The following is a 22,441-nucleotide window of genomic DNA, read 5'->3' on the forward strand; positions in this document are numbered from 1 at the left end:
GTGAGGGCAGTGAATAAATAGGCGAAGTGCTGTATGAGAGAATGAGTCAGTGAAGCCACGTGAGGCAAGAAGGCTGACATATCATTGAAATCTAGTGGATACAAGATCCATAAATTCAAGATGGATTATCTCTTTTATTCAAATGGCTTGGGAGAGCTAGAGGCTTTTATAAGTCTATTCTGTTGAACAGAGAAACAAAATGCGATAAGGGCCATTCCCTTAACACTGGTGCATGGGAACCAACATTCTAAGGGTTGTTTAATAAAAAGCAGCATAGTAGCCAGTAAGTTCTGAAGATCTCTTGCTGCATGCTTCCACCACTTCTTTTTCTGGGTGCTTGTTAGACCTTTCCCTGAATCAGTGCAGTTCACTGACTTGGCAAAAATGGTCTGGGTTCTGCTTTTTACTATTACATCTGGTAAATTAAGGTTCAAATATGTGTCAGTACAGGTGCAAGGCAGGGAGCAGGACTGTGCATGTATGAGTAGAGCAAGGGAAGAATGGGAAGAGTGACTGATGAAGCAGGGAACTAGGCAAGTTTTTCAGTCATAATGATCAATTAAGTTGGCTTAGCCACCCATGAAGCTATGTATGTAAAAAGAACTTTTATAGGTCATGATTCTGGACAGTAACAGAGTTAAATAGCCCTGCAGTGCAACTTGAACCCTCTTCAGGTTTATGAATCACTCTAGAACGGGAGTTGCAGTTAATACGTTCAAGGTCAGGGCTTCTATTCTGGGAGATGTGGACAAGAGGAAAGAATGGGACAATAGGAACCTTGTGGAATTCAGCAAGGACGCATGCAGAGACTAAATTCCTGCAGTGATAATGCTGAGGGCTTGGCTTGCTGGATAGCAGTGCTGTTGGAAAGGATGTGGAGGGCCCTGGTGGCAAGCAGACTAAGCATATGTCAGTTGTGCATCCTGCTAACAATGATGGCTGAGGATGTATTAGACTGTCCCAAGAGAAGAATAGGCAGTAAATCAATAGAAGTGATTATTCCTCTTCACTCAGCCCATGTTTTGCCTTATTGGAAATACTACCAAAAAAAAACCGAGGCAAACTTGAGTGAATCTAGCAGAAAGTCAGGGGCTAGAGCTTAAAGCCTGTAAGGAGAGACAATGGAAACTGGGTTGATTCATCTTAGAGAAAAGGGCTAAGGGGTTATTTAAAGGTGTCTTTCTCATGCCCTTAAGAATCCTGAGATGACAGAACAAAGCTCAAGTACTGAAGTACATGGCAGAAGAACTAGAAACAATGATTATTAAAATTGGAGGTTTCAGGTAGATAAAAGGAAAAAATTTTCTCCTCTTGAGCGTTATTTAAACAGTGGTTCAGGTCACTCAAAGATGCTGACGACTCTGTCCTTGGAGGTATTCAAAATCAGATTAGACAAAGACCTACCAACTTAATCTGAATTTGGCATTGCCCTGTGTTTGAGTAGGAGGTTTCTATAGAGGAGCTCCTGAGCTCCCTTAAAACCAGAGTGGTTCTGTGATCACTTCAAAATTGACATACGAAGTTTCAGTACTGATGATGTTATACACCAGTTTAAGCTTTGCAACCTTGGAATTAATTAGCAGTAAGGAAACTGTCCAACTCAAGAGGAGGGGAAATCGGGCATCAGTTGTTTTTTTTAATGGAAGACTGACTACCAGACAGATGGAGGGGGAGCACATGTTAATTTATTAGTGTTTGAGAATAATTGAAAACTGAAACAAATGTGTTATGAAATGTTCATAAACACATGTTGTACACTTGAGTTGTATTGATAGTTAAGGTATATCTTCAAAGTAAACATCATGAGAATTGTGTAAAGAATTTCTAAACAATGCAGATGAGACCAAGACATCAGTGTCTTTGGTTGAGTGCTTACAGTTATGCAGCAGCTCTTATTCCCCTACCTTCCTCTATGCCCACGGTGATCAAAGTTATTGTATCTTCAGATCTAACCCATATTTAATGAAGTAAAGAACGTACCTACCCTTTATTTGGCGCATACAGAAAAAGTGAATTGATGTCTCTCATGTTGTTTTAATTGAAGTATTTTCTTCTGTTTTTGAAATGTCAGACTATGAAATGGGAGATTAAGTAACTTCATTTTATGAAGTGATTGAGTGCTTGTTTAATGATTGCTTAATGAAAATTACAGAACTATTCAGCATTGGATGAGAGCTTCCTATTTTTGAGTCTTCCTAAAAGTACAGAATTTTTTTTATACTGCTTACTTTTTATTGAATATTTCAGTGTCTTATACATTATTACAGAAAACACTTAAACATTTATTTTTGGTTCTGTTTTTGAATTCGTGAATTGAATGTCATGAATCTTTTAATAACAGTGCTAATGCATACAGATTAGGAGCGCTTTAAATGTAGAATTTTAAATGTATTTAAAACAGTTTAGTGCTAGACTTTTCTTACTAGAAAATAATTTGTAGTCTTTGCTTTGCACTCACATACGCTGTTGGCGTACATACAAATTATTATTCTGGGTCAGTCAGGTGGAGATTCCTTTAGTCCTGTGTAGTCTGTATAGCATAGGGATTGAGCATAGTTACACTAGGTCAATCTGTGGAATAAGTTATGGAGTGATACAGATTACAAAATCTGCAGAGGTAACTGTAAGAATGATTATCTTGGCTGCTGTAGTTGCAAATGATTCCTAAAAAATTCAGTTGGTCACCGTAGGGGAAAGAATTAAACTGTGGAGAAGACGACTTGCTGTCATGAAATGGCATGTGTTCAGAGATGTAGACAGTACAATGATACTGAGAACCTGGCTACAGCTGCCAAGTTGGCAGATACTGTGTGACTCTTAGGCAAGCTAAATATTGGTATAGCTGTTGTCACTCAAGCAAAGTCTTTAAAATCATCATAGAAGCTGTCTAAAAACATCAACTCTCAGTGCTTGGTATCACACACTGAGGAAAAATTAAAAGAATTGAAAAGAGAGAGTGTGAATGGGGAAAAAAGCATACTATTGTGTAATTCCATGTGATCCATTGGTTACAATTGCAATCAATCTGTCTTAAAGTAAAAAAGAATTTGGAAAAGAAACAGCATAGAACAATAATGTTAACTTTTGCACAAAGAAGGGCTAAGCTAATTAGCTTAGAAAATTTCTGAGAAAGGGAAATAAAAACATGAGTGGTGCTGACTAGGAGTAGAGAACTCCCTGATTTTCAATAGAGTTAAAAAAAAAAATCCTGAAAAACTTCAGATCCTGAGCAGTAAAATTGGTGTGTTTTCATAGTGTGTATTACTGAGTTACAGAACTGCCACAGGTTGTTGTAAAGTCCACAAGTGAATGTCTTTAGGAGACTTAGATGAATTAATGGAGTGTAAATGGTGATTACAACTCCTTATGCGAAAACATATGCAAGCCACCATCTGTGGGAAGATGGGAGGATATATCAGAGAAAAACAGCTGTTTTCTTCTCCGTTGCTCCACATAATGGCATGGGAAGTGGTTGTTGCCCTAGGAGACCTTGTTATGAACTTAGTGTGTTCTTTAGAGGAACCGAGAGCTGTGGTGGTTAAAATCTAAAATTGTTGAACTACAGTGTCATACTTGAAGACCTTGATGTATCAGACATTACAAGCGTATATATAATAGAGTCGTAGAATGGCCTAGGTTGAAAAGGACCTCAAAGATCATCTAGTTTCAACCCTCCTGCTGTGGGCAGGGTCGCCAACCACTAGACCAGGCTGCCCAGAACCACATCCAGCCTGGCCTTGAATGTCTCTAGGGATGGGGCAACCACAACTTCTGTGGGCAGTATGTTCCAGTGTGTCACCACCCTCTGAGTGGAAAGCTGCCTCCTAATATCTAACCTATATCTCCTGTCTTAGTTTAAAACCATTCCCCCTTGTCCTATCACTATCAACTCATGTAAACAGTTGTTCCCCCTCTTGTTTATATCCTCCCTTCAAGTACTGGAAGGCCATGATGAGGTCTCCCCGGAGCCTTCTCTTCTCCAAGCTAAACAAGCCCAATTCCCTCAACCTTTCCTCATAGGAGAGGTGCTCCAGCCCTCTGATCATCTTAGTGGCCCTCCTCTGGACCCACTCCAAGAGCTCCATGTCCTTCCTGTATTGGGGGCCCCAGGGCTGGACACAGTACTCCAGATAGGGCCTCATAAGAGCTGAGTAGAGGGGCACAATCACCTCCCTCTCACTGCTGACAATTCATTTTTTAATGCAGCCCAGAATGTAGTTGGCATTCCGGGATGCAAGTGCACACTGCTGGCTCATGTCCAGCTTCTCGTCCACCAGGACCTTCAAGTCCTTTTCTGCAGTGCTACTCTCGAGGAGATCTTCCCCCAGTTTGTATAAATACCTGGGATTGCCCTCTCCCAAGATCAACACCTTGCACTTGGCCTTGTCGAACCTTATTAGGTTTCCATGGGCCCACTTCTCCAGCAAGACGAAGTATTTATGTGAGGCATTTAAAAGACTTATTCAGTTACCTTAATCCAGAATTGCAACAGTTGGCTGCTATTCTTGGGAGATGCTTCATTTTAGTAGATATCTCTTGAAATGTTTCTGAATTTCTGTACATTGTCTTTTTCAGTATCTCAGAGCTATGCTGGTCTGAACATAGAGGTGTCTGCTGTGTGATAAAATTGAAAGAATAACTGCTAAATACTATGACAGAGCATCTCTGTCTCCACAGCAGCCCAGTTCAAGTATCCAAGATTTAAACACTGCTACTGAACAGTGACTGAATTGGACTTCTTAGAAAATGCTATTGCAGCAGATTCAATTCCCTTTGTACAGAAAGAAATTGAATAGTAGTTGGATAAAACACAAAATAGCCTGAGGCTGGAAGAGCTGCAACTGAGAAATCTCCCATATTAAATGACTCTAGCTTGTTATCCACCAGTGTGCTTTTTTTGTTGTTTTTTGTTTTTTGGGTTTTTTTTTTCTTTTTTGTTATCTTTACTTACAAATTTGGTAAGAGGAATACAGGGTATTTCTGTCTGATAACATTCAGGACACTGTTTTGAAGACAAATTTTAAATCCCTCCAGCTGTGAAAATTATTGAATCCCACCTTCTGCCCTTTGCCACCAGTTTATATCTCCTGCTGCTTTTTGATGACATCACAGAACAATGTTGTTATTTTTTTGAGCATTTTCTGTTTTTCTGTTTAGGTAAATGTTTAGAAGAGAAAACTTTTGGTTGTGGAATTAGAAAACTAAATTGAAGGTTTATTGAAGAAAAAAAATAGTCAAAACTTACCTAAGGTAGCTTTGATGGAGCTAGTAAGAAGATAAGTGAGCTGTGATGGAAATTAAGAGGAAAAAGTGGAATTAGGAGAGTAATAATCAGTGGTTTGAGGCAGTTAAGTGCATTCTGTATTTTGACCGTGTTAGTAGGGTTCCTGGTGTTTCTCAGTAATGTAAGCATTCAAAGTTTGTGTGACAGAAAAGTTGCTGTATTGAGCTGATATTGTAAAATGCATTCATGTACTCATCTGCAGTGGTAGAGAGTTGGGGAATTTCATAGAGCTTTAGAACATGATTCTTTTTGTTAAACCATGTACTGCTATGGAGATGTACCGTATGGATATTTTTGCACCCATAAAGGCAAAGAATTACGGCACTATATACTGGTTGTCTTCTGTAATGGTTTCCAAATTAACAAAGAAAAGGATTATGGGTAACCACAATTAGCAGGTCAGATCCTTCCGTTTAGTGAGTAGCTGTGGGTAAAACAGATCGCATTATGATAGGATGCATTATCAGTGGAGTGGAGCGAGCAAGTGTGAGTGTGTATATGTGTACATCTGTGTGTTTGTGTATTCATAAGAAAGACGTGAATTTTTATTGTAATGTTATTTCCTAGAATGCCTGCTGTAATTATGACAACTCTGTAACATGTAGTAAGACAAGGTAATAGTGAGAGCCCTGGTGATCCTCTAACTTGCTAATAATCTTTCCACTCCTGACTGACGTTAAATGAAGCAGTGAACTCAAAAATGCAACTGGTATTTCACAGTTTGATTGTTCTGTATCACTGAATTGTTAATGTTACTTTTTAGGCACTAGGTATTGTTTCTCAATAACTACTTATGGCTGACTCTGTTTTGCTCTGTAGTACATAACCTATTTTTGAATGTATTTTTTTCCTCCTTCTAAGGATTATGTACTGAAGGCCTGTACCGTGTTAGTGGAAATAAAACAGATCAAGACAACATTCAGAAACAGTTTGATCAAGGTAATGACAGATTTCATTATTGAAAGCCAGAAGAACTTGAATTCTCCATGGATTTATAAGATAGTACAGTCAATGTAAATGAGTTTTAGATTCAAACCGATCTCCATAGCACTGAGTGCTTTACTCTTTGGTGGGTTGTATTGATATAGTCTAGGCTATATGTAACTAATGAAGCTGTGTATAAACCAAGGATAGGATAGAATCTTGTAGCTGGTTAAAACTAATTTTGAGTGCTTCCTGTGAAATTTCTAGGCAGTTTTCTAGTTGAATAAATGTGTTTAAATGCAGTACTAACTGCTCCTTATATTAGGATAATAGCACATAACGTCCTCAACATTAAGCATACACTTCTCTACAAAATGCAGAACTTCTTGATAATTATTTTATTGAAAACTCTCTTCATCAATGTGTATTAACAGGTAAATCTTAGTAATGAATCTGTAGTATCGCCTTTGTCATGCTGGAAGGTATTGAAATATGATTAGCAGAGAAATGTTCATTTGAATGTGTTGAGAGGGTCAGCATTATTTTTCTTCCTGCTTTCTCATTAAATTTATCGCATCAGCTGATCTTTATAAATGTAAAAAAAAAAACCAAACAAACAAAAAAAAAACATGTTAAAAGACCTCTTTGGTATTAGTAATGGAGTCTATGAAATAGTAAAATTCCTCCTAGATGATAAAGCGACTAAAGGTGCATTTTTTAGTGCCTTATCTGTTTCAGATAATCTGAATATAATGCTAGGTTTTCTTCTGTCATTGTAGTACATGATGTTTCAATGGGAGTGGACTTTTGAAGAGTTTTAAAATTATCTAGTATGACTTTTATATTGTTTTAAATAAATTAAAATCTCTAAATATAATATGTAAAGCTTCTGTTGGGAATCTAGCAGTAGGCTATATGGCTATGTGCAATCACTGGCATGTGGTCTTGTCCTTACTTAAAAGGCCTCATGTGGCCACGTAAACAACATCACACAAATTCTGCATAGTGATGTACCCGGTGCCAGTTTTCAACAAAATTTGCGACGTAGATTTTAAAACTCATTCTTGAGCAGAATTAATTATCAGAAGTCAGCTGGTGTCAAATAGAAAAGCATTTAAGTCCGCATGGAGAGTTAGATAGTTTTATTTTTTGATCTACTGGTTTCTTAATACTGTCAGACTTTATTTCATGTATGTCAAAGTGATGGCAGTTTACTCACTGGTTCACTCTGTTTTTGACAAATGCTAGGCAAGGTTTTCATTTTCAGTGTTTTAAATAAATAATTCTTTCGTAAAAATATTTTGAAGAATCATAACTGTAAGTTTTACTTAGACTGCTTTTAATTTTGTCTTACAGATCACAGTATCAGTCTAGAGTCTATGGAAGTGACAGTAAATGCTGTGGCTGGGGCTCTTAAAGCTTTTTTTGCAGATCTGCCAGATCCATTAATACCTTACTCTTTGCATCAAGAGTTGTTAGAAGCATCAAGTAAGTCGTAAAGAATATATTGCTTTTATTTTTTCATGATATTTACCATTACTGCAGATTTTAATTCATTGTAAGTTAAAAGGGCTTGCTGCACTGACTTTAGGTTTTCAATTCCTTAGGTGTGCCATTTTTTTTTTAGTGTTCTTTAAAATTAGCAATTAGATTGTGAGAGCAGAATTATATGATGAGATTACATTAGTTATTGTAAATAAATTTTCTATTATTTCCTCTCTATGTAGGAAATTTAATTGGAGGAATCTCCTTTTTTTCCTGTTATCGGCACTGCAATATTAACACTTGGAAATGTGTCATAGTTGTTTACAGGGGTGGAAAAAAACATACCTTGAGTTCATAAAGTCTTACATTCAAAGTAGGCTTTAGAAGTCGCATGTGTGGGGAGCATTATGGTGAATCTCTGACATTTTTTTCAAATTCTTTTTGAACTGTGTGTAGAATGAAAAAGTTAATTGTGTTTACAAATGTTTAAAACTTGAAAATGTGACTACATTGTTCCCCTTTTAAAGAATATCTTTCTAGGGATCAATTTGGGCAATTGGACTGGCAGCAAACTGTTTAAGAAAGTACTACACACTTTTGCCATGTTTTTTTTTTAATTGAAAATATGTCAATATTGCTTCAACCTAGACTTGGTTAATGTATAGTACACTAGAAATTTTGTATTTTTGGATGACATCTATAGGCAACATTTTTTGATATTTTCACTACAATTTTCAGGGAAATCACTTGTGTAATGTAGTTACATTCTTTTTTTTCTTATGAATTTAAGGTTTTCCGAGCTGAGTGGGACAGGCTTTGATTACATATTACTAATAAGTTATGTATTACTGTAGCATATTAGGGTTAAATAAGAATTGGAGTCTTTCTATTGAAACAAACCTTTCTACACAGTAGAATATGGCAAAAATGTGAATATGTGTAACAACAGCTTATGAAAAATTGTTTTGAGAGTTGAAGCTAGAAGTCTTTAATACTAGAATAATTGTTGATATAGTATGGATTCATCTAATTCTTACTCCAGTGTTAATGACTTTATTGCAAGAGAGTCATTATCCCCAACTTTTCCACTGTAAAACTGTATTCAGAAATTCTGTTTATATTGATAGATCCTGAGATAATTGAACCCAACTGCAAGTTTATTTCAAATTTTAAGCCAGTGTCAGCTTCTTGCTGTGTGTAATTTGATGTTACAAGTAGCACTTATTTGTTCTAAATTTCTATAATCTGTTATTTTTTTCCTTAGTCCTTTTCCTATTGCTTGCTTCCTCTTAAAACACAATATCCATTGAGCCTGTGAAAATTTGTGTTAAAATAGCTGCAGCAGGCTTATAATAATTTTTTATTATTTGACTAGTAGGCTTAAGATTTTATAGGTTCATGAAAATGTCTTTCATCCCCCAAAACTTTGTGAAACTGTAATCTGTATAAATCTTATAGATGTGTTAAGAACATTTTGCAAGCAGTGGAAAATCTTAGAAATTTGCCTGTCTCATTGCTAGTTGTATACAAGCCAACAAGTTGATCGAGATGGTCTGTTAAAAAGACTGTTATAAAGAAATAAATAATTCTGTCTAAAAACAGAAAAACATTTTTTGTATTTGATAGTTTCCACTTTATTATGAAAAGGTAATTCTTTGCAATAAAACATGTAAATAGGAATTTTATTGAATATTTTCTCACTTTCTGTTTCTCTGTAGATATCTGTGCTTCTTATAGTTGGAAAAAGATTTAGCAACACTTTATTCAGTATTTCTTTCTAAATGTATGAGAAAATGTCACTTATTTCTATAGAGATCCTGGATAAGACAGAACGGCTACATGAGTTAAAAGAAATTGTGAAGAAATTCCACCCAGTGAACTACGATGTCTTCAAATACGTGATAACACATCTGAACAGGTTTAGTATTTTTCTACTAAAATTTTGTTTAATTGTTAACATTAAAAAAAAAAATCCAACCTATTAGAATTGAAAATGTCATGCTGCATTTCTCCTCTGTTAGTATAAATGTTGAAAATGGAAATTGAAAATTATGAATTAGACGTTGATATATTATGATGTCTGATTTAATTGATAGGTAGATATCTACCATCATAGCTACTGTAGAGATGTAAAAATGATTGCTGTACAGAACAAAATAACTTCACAGAGCCAGTATGTATGAGAGTTGCAGACCTCTTTCCTAAGGAAGGAGCTGTTAATGTTATGGACTAATAAAGATATAAAGGAACATGGCAGTTATCTGGCCTATTCCCTGCCCATTAAAGCAAGGTCAACTTCATGCCTCTAAAATGTAGCACTCAGAACCTCTACTGAATAATTAAAATGTAGAATATAACTGCGTGTAGCAGTGAATTTGCTTCCTAAACCTTGCCTCTTGCATACAAATGTACTTTTTGGTGTTTTTATATTTAATTTACTGACCCTTTATCTGTCCGAGTATACAATATTCACTCATAGAAAGATGAGCTTTCTCATGTTTCTTACTCAACAAAACTAGTGGATTCTATGAAATCCACTCAGTAAGATAGCTAACAACATTATTAACAACATTATTAAAAGACATAATAAACATTTAGTCACAGCTAAAATAACTTATTTTTTTCCTAGAAAAATCTTTTTTTTCCAGTACTGTACTATTAAAGATAAGCTTGTGATTTTTTTTTTTCCTTAAAGACAGAACTGCAGAATTGTTGAGATTCTAAGGGGCTTCTCAAGATATAGTGCATCCCTCTTGCTTTCGTAGGACCTGCAATAACAGGTTGCCTGGGATGATGTCCAGTTGGGTTTTGAGTATCTCTAACAATGGAGACTCCACAATCTCTCTAGGCAATGTGCCAGTGTGCAATTACCTTGACAAAATTTTTTAAAAAGTGGGGTTTTTTGTTTGTTTTAAGGAGTGTTTTTTATGTTCAGACAGAACCTCATACATTTCAGTCTGTGCTTGTTGTATCTTGTCCTGACACTGGGTGCCACTCAGAATTCTTGGTCTGTCTTTTTTACGCTCTCCTATCAGATACTTCTTAGATAAGATTATCTCTGAGCTTTTTCAGGGTAAGTAGTCCCAGTTGCTCAGTCTTTCCTCATCTGAGGGATCTTCTGTCTTTGTGCCCCTTTGGTGGGCTCCTTCCAGTGAGTCCACCTCTCTCCTGTATTGGAGAAGCCAGAGCAGAGTCCAGATGCCAGAAGTGCAGTGCAGAGTAGAGGGGAGAGAGAACTTCCCTTGACTTACTGCCATCACTTGTCCTAATGTAGCCCAGGTACATTTGGCCGCATTTGCCTGCGCTGTGTTCAGTGTATTGCCCACAAATACTGTCAAGTCCTTCCTCTACAGTGATGTTTTTCAGCCAGCTGGATAATTTTCTGTAAATACCAGTAGGCTTTTCATGATCTTTAAATTGCTTTGCGGGCACTTTTAACAGTCTGACTTGGGGCTTCTAGTATAGGGGCTGAAATCAGACTTTTTAAACTCCCTATTTAGACAGTGAAATCAGACTTCTCTTTTAGGCATTCTCCATTGCTGTTTGGAAGGAGTCGTCTTATTCTGGGTCATAACAACCCCATGCAGCAATATAAACAGAGAAGCTGAAAATTTGCCTGGCAGAAAGGGACCTAGAGGTGTGAGTTAACAGTCAGCTGAAAATAAGCCATGAGTGGGCCCAGGTGGCCAGAGAGGCCAATGGCCATGGAAATTGTTTGGTCAGCAGGACCAGGGAAGTGATTGTCCCTCTGTGCTTACAATACTTGAGGTGCAGCCTCACCAGTGCTGTTTGGTTTGGGGCACCTCGCTATGAGAAGGGCATCAAGGTGCTGGAGCATGTGCAGAGGAAAACACTGAAGCTGGTGAATGGATTGAGATTGCACCAAGGAAGTTGTTGGTTGCTCTTCTCAGGTGACAAGAGGTAGACTGCAGGGCAAAGGCCTCAAGTTTGGCCAAGAGAGGTTTAGTTTGGATGTCAGTAAGAATTTTGTCACAGAAAAGGTGGTTAGGATTTGGAATGGTCTGGTCAGAGAGGCGGTGGAGTCTGCATCCCTGGAGGTGTTGTAAGAGGTCTGTGAATGTGGCACTTACGGACATGGTTTAGCAGAAGGCTTGTAGTGTTAGGTGGATTGTTGTATTTGATGATCTTGGAGGTCTTTTCCAACATAAATGATTCTAGTTTCATTGAATATGTGGGAAGCTTTGGAACTTAGGCACTTACTTTTACACTTTTCTTAATCGCAAGTACAGTTTGTATTTTCCTTTGCAGGGGAGTGCATCGATTTTTTTTGTTAGTGCAGTTTGCCAAGTAAAATTCAGTTTCCTAGCCCTAGAATAGAATCATACGAGTGGATAGAACTATTTCTTGCATTTATATACCGTAGACTAACAATGTACTGAGGTAAAATGAAACATCACAAACTTGATGTAAATCACCTGTAATGTTTTCAAAGTTCTTAATGGACCAGATTCCTTGAATTCAGTAGACCGTCAGAAGTCTTCACCTGGGTCACCTATTTGCGTAGCACAGAGGAGAGTAACAGAAATCTAATTGCAGTGTCAAGTACCTGGATTGCTGCTAGTAGAAGAGCTAAATAAAATTTTTAATGATCCTAAATAGACTGCTAATGCATGCATGTCTACAGACAAATGAAATATATACATCACAAAGCTTATTGGAGAACAGAAACAGTACTTGTTGGCCTGTGCTCTCAAGTCCATTCTCATCCTTTTAAAGGTACACAGAAGAATTTGATATAGGAAGAAAAACTTGAATAAAAGTGCTAAGTCAAGTGAAAGTTTTTAGTTTATTCTCCTTGAATGAAATTAAAATGCTACTCTTTTAGGAAAGAAAGTATATCACCTTCCTTCAGGAATAGTGTCCAAATATCCTTTGGACCAAATTTATTCAGACTAGGTTGTGAGGCATTATTTGTATACCCTTTTTTGTAGCATTTTTAATAACGTTCAGTTTGTCATTAGGACTTCACAATACAATAATTCTTAAAAAAAAACCAACAACAACAACAACATAGCCCTGTATTGAATTTTAATGCTAAATATGTTGGTGAGATTCATAGATTCAGTCATAGGAGATGATCACTTAGATCATTATCATGATCCTATGGATTGATTTCATGTTTAATAGAGATTACTCAGAATTCCGAAGATAATATCTCCTACAACATATGATTACAGTGTAATGACTTTATTGTAGCAGCAGAGTTTTCATTAGGTGTGGTACGTCTTTCTTGCAGATAGTTTTACCTGAAGCTGTTGCAAAGTTTTACTGGGAGAAGAACATCATCTTACATGTCATACTGCATTTGTTAAGATAAGTAAAAGAGTGCAGTTATACCTCTGCACCAGTACTTTACCCAGTAAAAACACCAGAGCTTGTTTTTCCCATAGCTCTTTGTTATACTACCATCTTCTGCCTGAGCAAAGTTCATGTTGAAAGCAATCAAGTCATCATGGTTACAAATATGCTTCTGTGCTCCTTGCCCAGTATATGATACTGAAATATTCTGTGGGTTAGCGAGGGGATGGATTTATGTTTTAGTAGGCAGGTAGTCTTATTAATCATTAATCTTACATTATTTTTATTTTAATAGCTTAATAGTGTTTAATAACATTGACACTACTAAAAGCAGAAATCTTTTATTTGAATTGTCTACTTTTGTTCCAGTAGCCCACAAATGAAACAAGCATTCTCTTCTTAAGATGTTCAAAGTATTTTGCACGTTTGTTTTGGTGCAAGAAATGATAAAAATAAGATTTATCAGATGTTGTTTTATTCCTATTGTTCATACGACACTGACCTATGGAAATGCATTCAGTAAATCCATTCCTTGCCAAAAGACAGAATTTCCAAAGCTAGGCTCATTCTTTTTCTGAACATTTTCCTATCAAAATAATGCTTACAAAGTTTGTAGAATTACTTAGGTTAGAAAAAACCTTCAAGATTTGGGAAGATTTGGGAGCAATAGCTCATGAGACTAATCTAGTACCTGTGTTGTAACTCTGAAGTTCTTTTGTTTCTATGCCTTCAGCTTGATGCATACTTCTTTTGGGGATCTTATATTTTCTCATCCTTAAATAGTATCAGTTCTTTCCCAAGTTAACTGTTCTCCATCCTATAATAGACTAATATATTGTTACCAGGCTTCTGGATTTGGATCTTTTATTTGACCTTTCTGTTTGGTTTTTTATCTTTGGTTGATTGGCTTTTTTTTTTCTTGGGTGATATCAAACAACTTGAATTGATTCTAGAGAATCAGGTTGCCCTCAAAATGTATTACTCCTGTAAACTTTATATGTTATTTGCTGAATTCTTTTTCTTGGGGTATTTGATAACTGCACTCAGGAACTGATCTTTGTGACACTATTGAATAGAACTCTCTTTAAAACTTCTTGTTTTGTACTCCCTTAGTTTATATAGACTGTCTTGACATCAAATAATGTTTTTTGTTTGTTTTTGGTTTTTTAATTCCAGTGTTTATGATACTAGTCTAGTGGATAAATGCATGGATTATTTGACACAGAGACAGAGTAACAAGCTGTCAGTTCTTATCTTGTCTAATTTCCACCCTCTCCCATTCAATTGGTCCTGAGAAGTTCTGGAAATCTGGAACTGAGGTTGAATTCATTTAATTTATTAAAATGGGAAAATCAGGAAAACAAAGCAAAAAAGCTCCACCTATTTTGCTAGGATAGTGTTCTGCTGTTTCACTAAACAGATTGGCTCACAAAGGAATGTGACAAGTGCCAAATGTAACAAATTTAAGGAGAGAAGCATGAACTTCTCTGTACATGATGGTGAGACAGAGTAGGAAAAGAATTCCTCCTTTTGATGGTGATGCAGAGAATTCGGTTAATTTTGTTTTTTGGAACTGTTCCCCAGGTCTTATATTGGCAAATCAGCATTCTAATAGGAAATGGATTTTTTTTAACCTAAAATTATGTTGGTTAATATTAACTAGATGGACTACTGTCTTTTAATTGCTTCACTTTTTCTAAGAATTCAATAGTTTGAATATTTAAATGTATTTTACTTTTAAGAACTCAAACGTAGCGTTGTTTAAAAACTTAGGTGAATATGAAGAGCAAAATTCATATGGACTAATATTAATATTAAAAATCATAATCATAATATGCTTGTAAAAAAAAAAAAAGTATTTCCAGGTGACTTGTTTTGCTTCGCTGCTCAGAGTTAATAAATATGATATTCATAAAATTTTCCTGATCAGAGTTTGGTCACACTTGCAGCAGTTGCTGCTAGCATGTTAGATAGATAACCTGTCTCATACTAATTTAGCATCTTGTGAAATACAGCAAGTGCCTACAAGAAGAAAATGATCATAGAGATACAAAGCTAGCTCATTGATTAGACATTGCTTTGGGAGATTACTACGATAATTGCTGGAGGTGCAGTGTTACCTGCTTAGATCTTCAAAGGACAGCAGAGATCTTGGAGCAGTGTGACGTGGTAATTCATTGTTTCAGAAGTGTTAAATACCGAATGAAGTAGGGTGGGAGAAAAAGAATTATAGAAGTAGAAGGAAACAGTCTCTTTCCAAAAGAGGAATCTCTAATGGCGAAGAATGTCCAAGTTAGTAGAGAGGTTGGAGTGTAAAGCTGGATATAGTGCCTGTTCCTTCTGCTTCTTTTGCACAATCTTAGGATGCTTCTGACTGCACATCTACCATGAGAAAAAATAACATGGTAACAAAATAGTATGAAATGATAAAATAAACCCTTTTTCTTCCTAAAGGTTGTGATTTATTAAAAAATAGTATAAATTTTGCTGTATAGGTGTCATACAATATACAGTTGTATACAATTATTCTTATGTAATAGTTGTTTTTATGTGCTGAACATTAGAATATCCACAGCCATTAAAGCACCTCATTTTTACAGCAGAGCCAAGTTCTTTTGCTGGCTAATATGAAAAAGCCTGTAGAGATGTGCTTTAATCAACACTTGCTATTTGTTTGTTTGTTTGTTTGTTTTTAACATATGATCTAATCTGTTCCTTTTTTATTTAAGTACCATAAATGTTGTTCAGTATCTGGCTGTGCTGCAGTAAGGAGCCAGTTCTGTCATTCGTCTAGACGTTTTAATCGATTTTCTAACACATGAAACCCTGTGGCTGGTTGATGAATTTAAAGTTTGTTTATTATTAACACTTCAAAATGTTGGCATGTGTTTAAAGTCTTCTGGTTGGTTGCATACCATTTTTAATTCATTCTGTGCGTGTCATTCTCATTTCAGGGTTAGTCAGCAATATAAAACCAACTTTATGACTGCTGATAACTTATCAATTTGTTTCTGGCCTACTTTGATGAGACCTGATTTTGAAAACAGAGAGTTCCTTTCTACCACCAAAATCCACCAGTCGATTATAGAGACTTTCATTCAGCAGTGTCAGTTTTTCTTTTACAATGGAGAGATCGTAGAAGCACCGAACCCAGTGGCATGTCAGCCACCGCCTTCCAACACAGTGCAAATGGTGGAGCCAATGGTACCTCTGCAGTTACCACCACCACTGCAGCCTCAGCTGATACAGCCGCAATTACCAGCAGACCCTCTTGGTATTATATAAATAGAAGATGATTGCAGGCAGCCTGGCACTGGACAGTAAAGAAAAGCTATAGACGTGCATGTTTCAGGATACAGTAATGTACTTCATATTTATGAAAAATAATGCTCATCCAGCTGGTTGGACATTTTTTTGTTATATCCCGTACTGTGTTCCTCATTTGTACACACTGCAGATAAAAACTATGTGGTAAGCATGACTGGAGAGGTTTAATTTTTAAAAGCAAAAATAGCTATAAAGTACAAAGCTGCTGCTGCATGATACTTTATTGCAATCACTATATCATTCCTGTGACAGTTTGTCACAATATATTGTGAATAAAAATTTTCTATAGAAATTTAATGATTAAAAAAATTACATTTATGAAACATTCAGTGCTTACAGCCTGCTTTATGGCTGTTTTTGTTATTTAACATGCTATTTTTGGCAATTTTATTCACATTCAAGCATTCTGTATAAACAACTAAAGCCCAGCTATAGTTTATTTTATAATCTCTGGCTACTTATGTGACCGTAGGCTTAGGATGGTTTATGGAAGAATGCAAAATGCACTGTTGAGAATTTTACAATGCCTCACCTTCCATCTTTACTTGTAAGTAAACCTGTGGACAGTTTGTTAAGGGTGGGTGAACTTGCTTATTATTTCTTACAGCACAATACCAAGGACATGCTTGTTGTAAAAGTGAGTTTCAAATATTGTACAAAAATTTTGATGTTGCCTACTTATTTCTTTATGTTCCATTCCTTAACTAAACATTTTGTAAAACTGTTAATTCTGTAAACAGCTGCATGTTTAAAAGATCATTAATGGTCTTGTAAACTTAATCTAATATATTTTAGATATTTTAATTTTTCCCACTTGGGAATACATTTAGTGTTTAGAAGATAGTTCATGACATTTTCATACAAGGTTATATAACTTTTCATACATAAACATGAACTTTGTTGTAGTAAAATTCTCTAAACCAAACAATGTTTTAATCTAGGACTTCAATTAATCTATTCTTTAAATCTATTTTTATGTGACCCTTTAAAGATATACAAAAATGCATTGCTAATACATAGCAATAAATACTTTGGGTACTGACAATTAACTTCTTTGGAGTATGTATATATAAAATCACATAAACTTGTATTCATTTTTTCTTTCCTGTGGTATATTGTACTTAAAATTTGAATGACTGATTTTTTTGGTTTTGCACCATTTTTTAAAAGATGTTCTCTCTTTTTTCTTTTTTTTTTTTTGTTCTCTTTTTTCTCGTTTATTTTCTTTCTCCATTGGTACCGATTTTGCTGTAAAAGAATGCTGCTTAATTTAAACAGAACTTCTGGTTAAGTATTTTGTTAGTGGTAAAAATTTCAGAAGGTTACAAGTCGCAGCGAAGGGGAGACCATAAGTAATCACTATTTGTGAGACTTTTCATAGCAGCTTTTTTTCTTTCATGCTCAAAATACACCTTTTTAGATCTGCAGAGAAAAAAACAGTTTTGGCTCATTCAGCTGCTAGAATGTTTTGTGTAGTTTTAAACAAAGAAGCTTTATGATGGTCACTGTTGTAATCTTCACTTATAACAAGATTTAAGATCGTCTTGTATGTATTATAGTAAATAGCTGATTTTGAGTATTAAGGTTCTTAAGAGTTTGATTTGCTCCATTTGCATAAAATAAAAATTGCCTTTCCCACTTATGTCCTAGGTATTGTACTTCTAATTATGACTTGGATTATCATTCTAGATTACTATGATACCATAAACTCGGCTGCTGTTTGAAGTACATGTATATTATAAATTATCTTGATATTGTGTTATATTCTTGCAATTAATTATCTTTTTTAAGAAAACAAAAAAGAAAAGTCAACCTTATTCCTATTGCAAAGCACACAGGAATTAATAGTACAATAAAGTCTGTCCTGTAAAGTGTAGTGTTCTTAACTTGTTCTACATTACATCTGTTGTCTATGTAGCTTTTATTTATAGTTGTCAGTCTAACATTGGCATGTTTAGCAAAGAAAATGCAACTTCAAGTGTTTTATAAACTATTTCTAAGTTGCTAAAGAATTTATTTTTCTACTATATATGGTATAGACAATGCATCACCTGTACAGGAAGCAAGTCTATTTCTAATAGAAGTAAGCTTAAAAATAAATGCCAGTCATATCCATATTTAAAAGTTCTATCTAGATAAAGTATCTCCAGTCTTTGTAATGTGAATTGCATTTTAAACTTTCTACGAATTCCAAGGTATTTGCCATAATATTTATCTAATCTTTGAATACTAATTTTTAGAGTAGTCCACATTCCTTTCCATCGACATTCACACCAAATTCTCGATCGCTTTTATTGCATATGGCGTTATGGATAAATCACCTATGTCATAATTTCCTGAGAAGTAACACGTCCATTTGGCCAGATCTGAAAGTGTTACTACATTTACTTGATAAACCATTAGAAGAAGAAAAAAAAAAAGCCCGGCATGTGACACTTGACTGTCACATGGCAGAGTTCCTGCATATTATTTGCATTGTACAAGTGTTATATGCAGGAATGTGGATGTGCGTGTATCTGGATAATATATACACTGATATTTTTGATGTGCTCGTGTGTTTATGTACACGAGCACATGTGCACACACTTGCATGCACATATGCTGTCATAGCGAAGTTTGGAAAAGATACTGCAAAGTAATGCCATCGTGATTAAAGATACTTAATAGAGCTTTCTCTGTTATTTTTGTTAGTGCTATGAAATGAGGAAGCACGTCATTATATACAAATTCCTCATACTTTGGCTCCATGTAGTCCCTTCTAGTTTTAATGGAAATACAAACAATAATAACTATATTTTTTAATGTGAGCATTTTTACAGTAATATCTATCTTGAAAAAAATACAAATGTATATTATTTTTGGTTGAGCGTCTCAGTGACACTTTACGGAGTAGTTTGTCTTTTTTATGTAATTTTGGTATAGGCATTCTGCAGTGTATTGTTTTTGAATATTTTAGCAGTTTTGAAGTACGACACGTGAGTTAAAAAAGTGCCATTCTGAGTAATGTTTAGCAGGTTATTTTAAAATTCCTTGCCCTCCAGAATGTTGTGGAATTTTAACGTAGTGTACATAGATTGCAGATGTCAATCTGAGTGAAAAGAAACTTCTCTTATTGTACGTTTCCTCCGTTATTTGAGTACTGGTTGCTAGAAAATTATAGATACGCTTAATTTTAGTTGCTGGCGGTTAGCTTCTAATATTTATGGTAAATACAGATACAGAAGTTATCAATTTGAGACCAAAAAGAGAAATTTGGCCTTACCTTCCATGCTTATCTCAGTTTTTCTCAGTAATGTGATCATGTTTGTCAACTGAAAAAAAAAAACAACTTTTTTTTTAAGTACAAAGTTTGTTCTTTGTTTATAATGTAATCTTTTGTTACTACATCTACAGAATACTGCAGTGGATTTAATATCAGTGAAGCTTATTCTGTATAAAAGATGATGCAATGAATAAAATACTAAGATGCTTACTGTGTATAATGTTCAGTTTAGTTGCCTACTAAATTTTTGAAGGCAAAGCACCCAATTATCTCCTTCACATACACAGAGATGAAACGTAGCATTAAATTGTGCAAAACTGAATGCATCACATGTTTAAGGAATTCCTTGAGGGAGGGAGGTGGGATGGGGAAGGAGTCTGCCTTTGCGAACCTCTTTTAAACTGCAGAATTTTGCAAGTTATTTACCCAGTGATTAACGTGCTGTGCCTCTTTCCATAGGTTATGTACCCCTCTTTCATGCTGAGTACGTGCAGCCCTCAAAAGAGACAGGGTGGAAGATGTTCTGTTTAGCTGCGTAATGCATGTTATATTCTGTGGCTCGTGTGATCTTTCACATTTTTCTCTTGATTGATCTGCTCAGCAAGAAAGGCTGTGATTATGGAAATCAGTTTTTCAGATTTCTGCTGTGCTCGATGAATGGTTAAAAAATGAAAACACTCTTCTACAATTGTTTTTTTTTTTCCTTTTTTAAACCAGTAAACCAATAAAAAAAAACTGCATTGTCAGGTCAACTTTAAATTCTCTGCATTTCAGATTATTTGTCACAGTTCTTCTAGCTGCATAGGATGAATCCAACTTGTAATTGAAAACTTGTTACTAGTACTGGTTTGAGCCCTTTGTGTGTGCAACATATGTGCTTACTTTGTTTCTTTAAAGCATCTTGAGTATTGTGGCTAATTTGGAAGTAACTGCAAAAACCTCCTGATAGTTTTAGTATCTGAACACTGCTCAGGGCTGTTGTTTTGTTTGTTAGTTTGTTTTTGTAAATCTTAACACTTTGAGATACAGGTGTGTTTTAATCTGAAATTGGTTGCATCTTCCGTGTAACTCAGAGTGAAAATCTCAGATTGCTGTATCAAAGATCATCATCTGTGTGCAATCTGAAGCATAGCGCTGTGTTTGGGCTCTGCAACAGACCACAATTTTCTGATGAGCGGCTGTCCTACAGAACCAACGTGTAAAATTAGTATTTGTTTCAGTTTTTTTCCCCCTTCAAATAATTTGCAGAATTTCCATGGAATCGGAAGGGATGAATGTGAACTGTCACTATGGCTAATGAAAATAACCACTTCCTTTTTTTTTTGTTGACTTTTTTCCCCCCGGCCAAGTATGTAGATGGTGCATGTTATAGCTGTTCCCCATGTGTTTCTCTTAAGGTACAATGCATGTGTACTTGGACCTGGTATTTCTGTGGCTAAATTGAATGTTACTGGTGCCCAGCCAACATTCTGCTGCTTTTACATTATGGAATGTGTTTAATCTACCTGACAACATTAATAATAATTTGTCCGTTACTCTTTCCTTTGGTGTGATTTAGAAAATACAGAGAATTAAACACTTTCCCTGAAAGCCTACAGTGTAGTAACTTTTGCTTTTTCAGTCTCAGCATGATAATGAAGGGCTGTTGTTTCAGACTGTTTGAATTAGGGGAAGGGAAGGCAATGTCCTGGTGGTGTTTCCAGCCATGACTGCATGACATTTTAAAGTACTCTGTATTTGATCTCTTGGATGCTCCACGTAGATCTTTGAGATGTAAATCTGTGCAAATCTTGTCATGTTAATGCTTGTTCTGGTTTATCTTACCTACGTTTTACCTGTCTTTATTGGTAGCTTGTGGTAGCACAGGGTGAACAAGGTGGTTGAGTAGCATTGCTAAGATGGCCTTGTCACTGCTTCAGGGGCTGACAGGCTTAGTTGGAGAGTACCTCTGGCTATTTATGTGACCAGCCAGTCCAAGTACTGTAGCTACAGCTTATGTTTTCCCCTGCATCAGAGTATCACAATCTGCCCGTTCTTACAGTTTTTTTTCTGCTTTGTGCATGAAGAGCTGAAGGGAAAGTAAACTCACTGTTCTAATCTTCTGCAATTCTCTCAGCTTTGCCACTGATGAGAATGTCTGGGACTCTTAAAAAGTTCTTGCTTGGTTTTACTTAAGTTTGGAAAACATATGGAATGTAAGTTATGAGTTGAAGTTGTTTTTTTTTCCACAGATGCTTCACCAGCTCACCATTTCACCATACAAACTGCTATTAAGTTATAGACACTGTGACCTGACTTTGCAGTGTCCATTTGGTTTTATTGACCCTATGCAAGAGTGGGGAATGAAGAGATCAAGAAAAGTGCCTCGAAAAATCCTGTGTTTTGAACAGCTGCTTCTTAAAATACTTAGATGAGGATATTAAACACAGAATATAACAAAAAGATTATCAAGAAATAAATGTCTGTGGTTCATTACTGAAGTATGTATGTGTATACACTTAGTAATGAAGTTGATGTTGATAACAGCAGTTCTAAAATAGTAACAGATGGCCAGTCTGCTACAGATAGTTATCGATTACAATTCTGCTATTAAGTTTTGAAAACCGAATGTAAACAGGCACGATTTGGACAGAGAGGAACCTGATGGGGTTCAACAAGGGCAAGCGTTGAGTGCTACGCCTGGAAGAAATGACTGCACGTATCAGTAGAGGTGCTGACCTGCTGAAGAGGAGCTCTGCAGAGAAGGACCCGGGTGTTCTGGGAGACAACGGGTTGGTCATGAGCCAGCAGTGTGCCCTCGTGGCCAAGAAGTCCAACCGCTTCCTGGGGTGCATTAAAGA

General features: G+C 35.8%; 1 protein-coding gene across 4 annotated transcripts in view; it reads left to right on the forward strand.

The window, feature by feature from the left end:
* The window catches only part of ARHGAP5 (Rho GTPase activating protein 5), a 119,023-nt gene extending 99,205 nt beyond the window's left edge, over window positions 1-19,818 (forward strand). For all 4 annotated transcript variants that reach the window (XM_046942483.1, XM_046942482.1, XM_040702166.2 and 1 more), the window contains 4 exons: window positions 6,146-6,223; window positions 7,565-7,696; window positions 9,506-9,611; window positions 15,967-19,818. In XM_046942483.1, the coding sequence (XP_046798439.1) occupies window positions 6,146-6,223; window positions 7,565-7,696; window positions 9,506-9,611; window positions 15,967-16,297 (647 nt within the window). In that variant the 3' untranslated portion in view covers window positions 16,298-19,818. The remainder of the gene's footprint in view (window positions 1-6,145; window positions 6,224-7,564; window positions 7,697-9,505; window positions 9,612-15,966) is intronic.
* Window positions 19,819-22,441: the final 2,623 nt, after the last annotated feature.

This window comes from Gallus gallus, chromosome 5 (assembly GCF_016699485.2).
Source record: "Gallus gallus isolate bGalGal1 chromosome 5, bGalGal1.mat.broiler.GRCg7b, whole genome shotgun sequence".
NCBI lineage: Eukaryota > Metazoa > Chordata > Aves > Galliformes > Phasianidae > Gallus > Gallus gallus.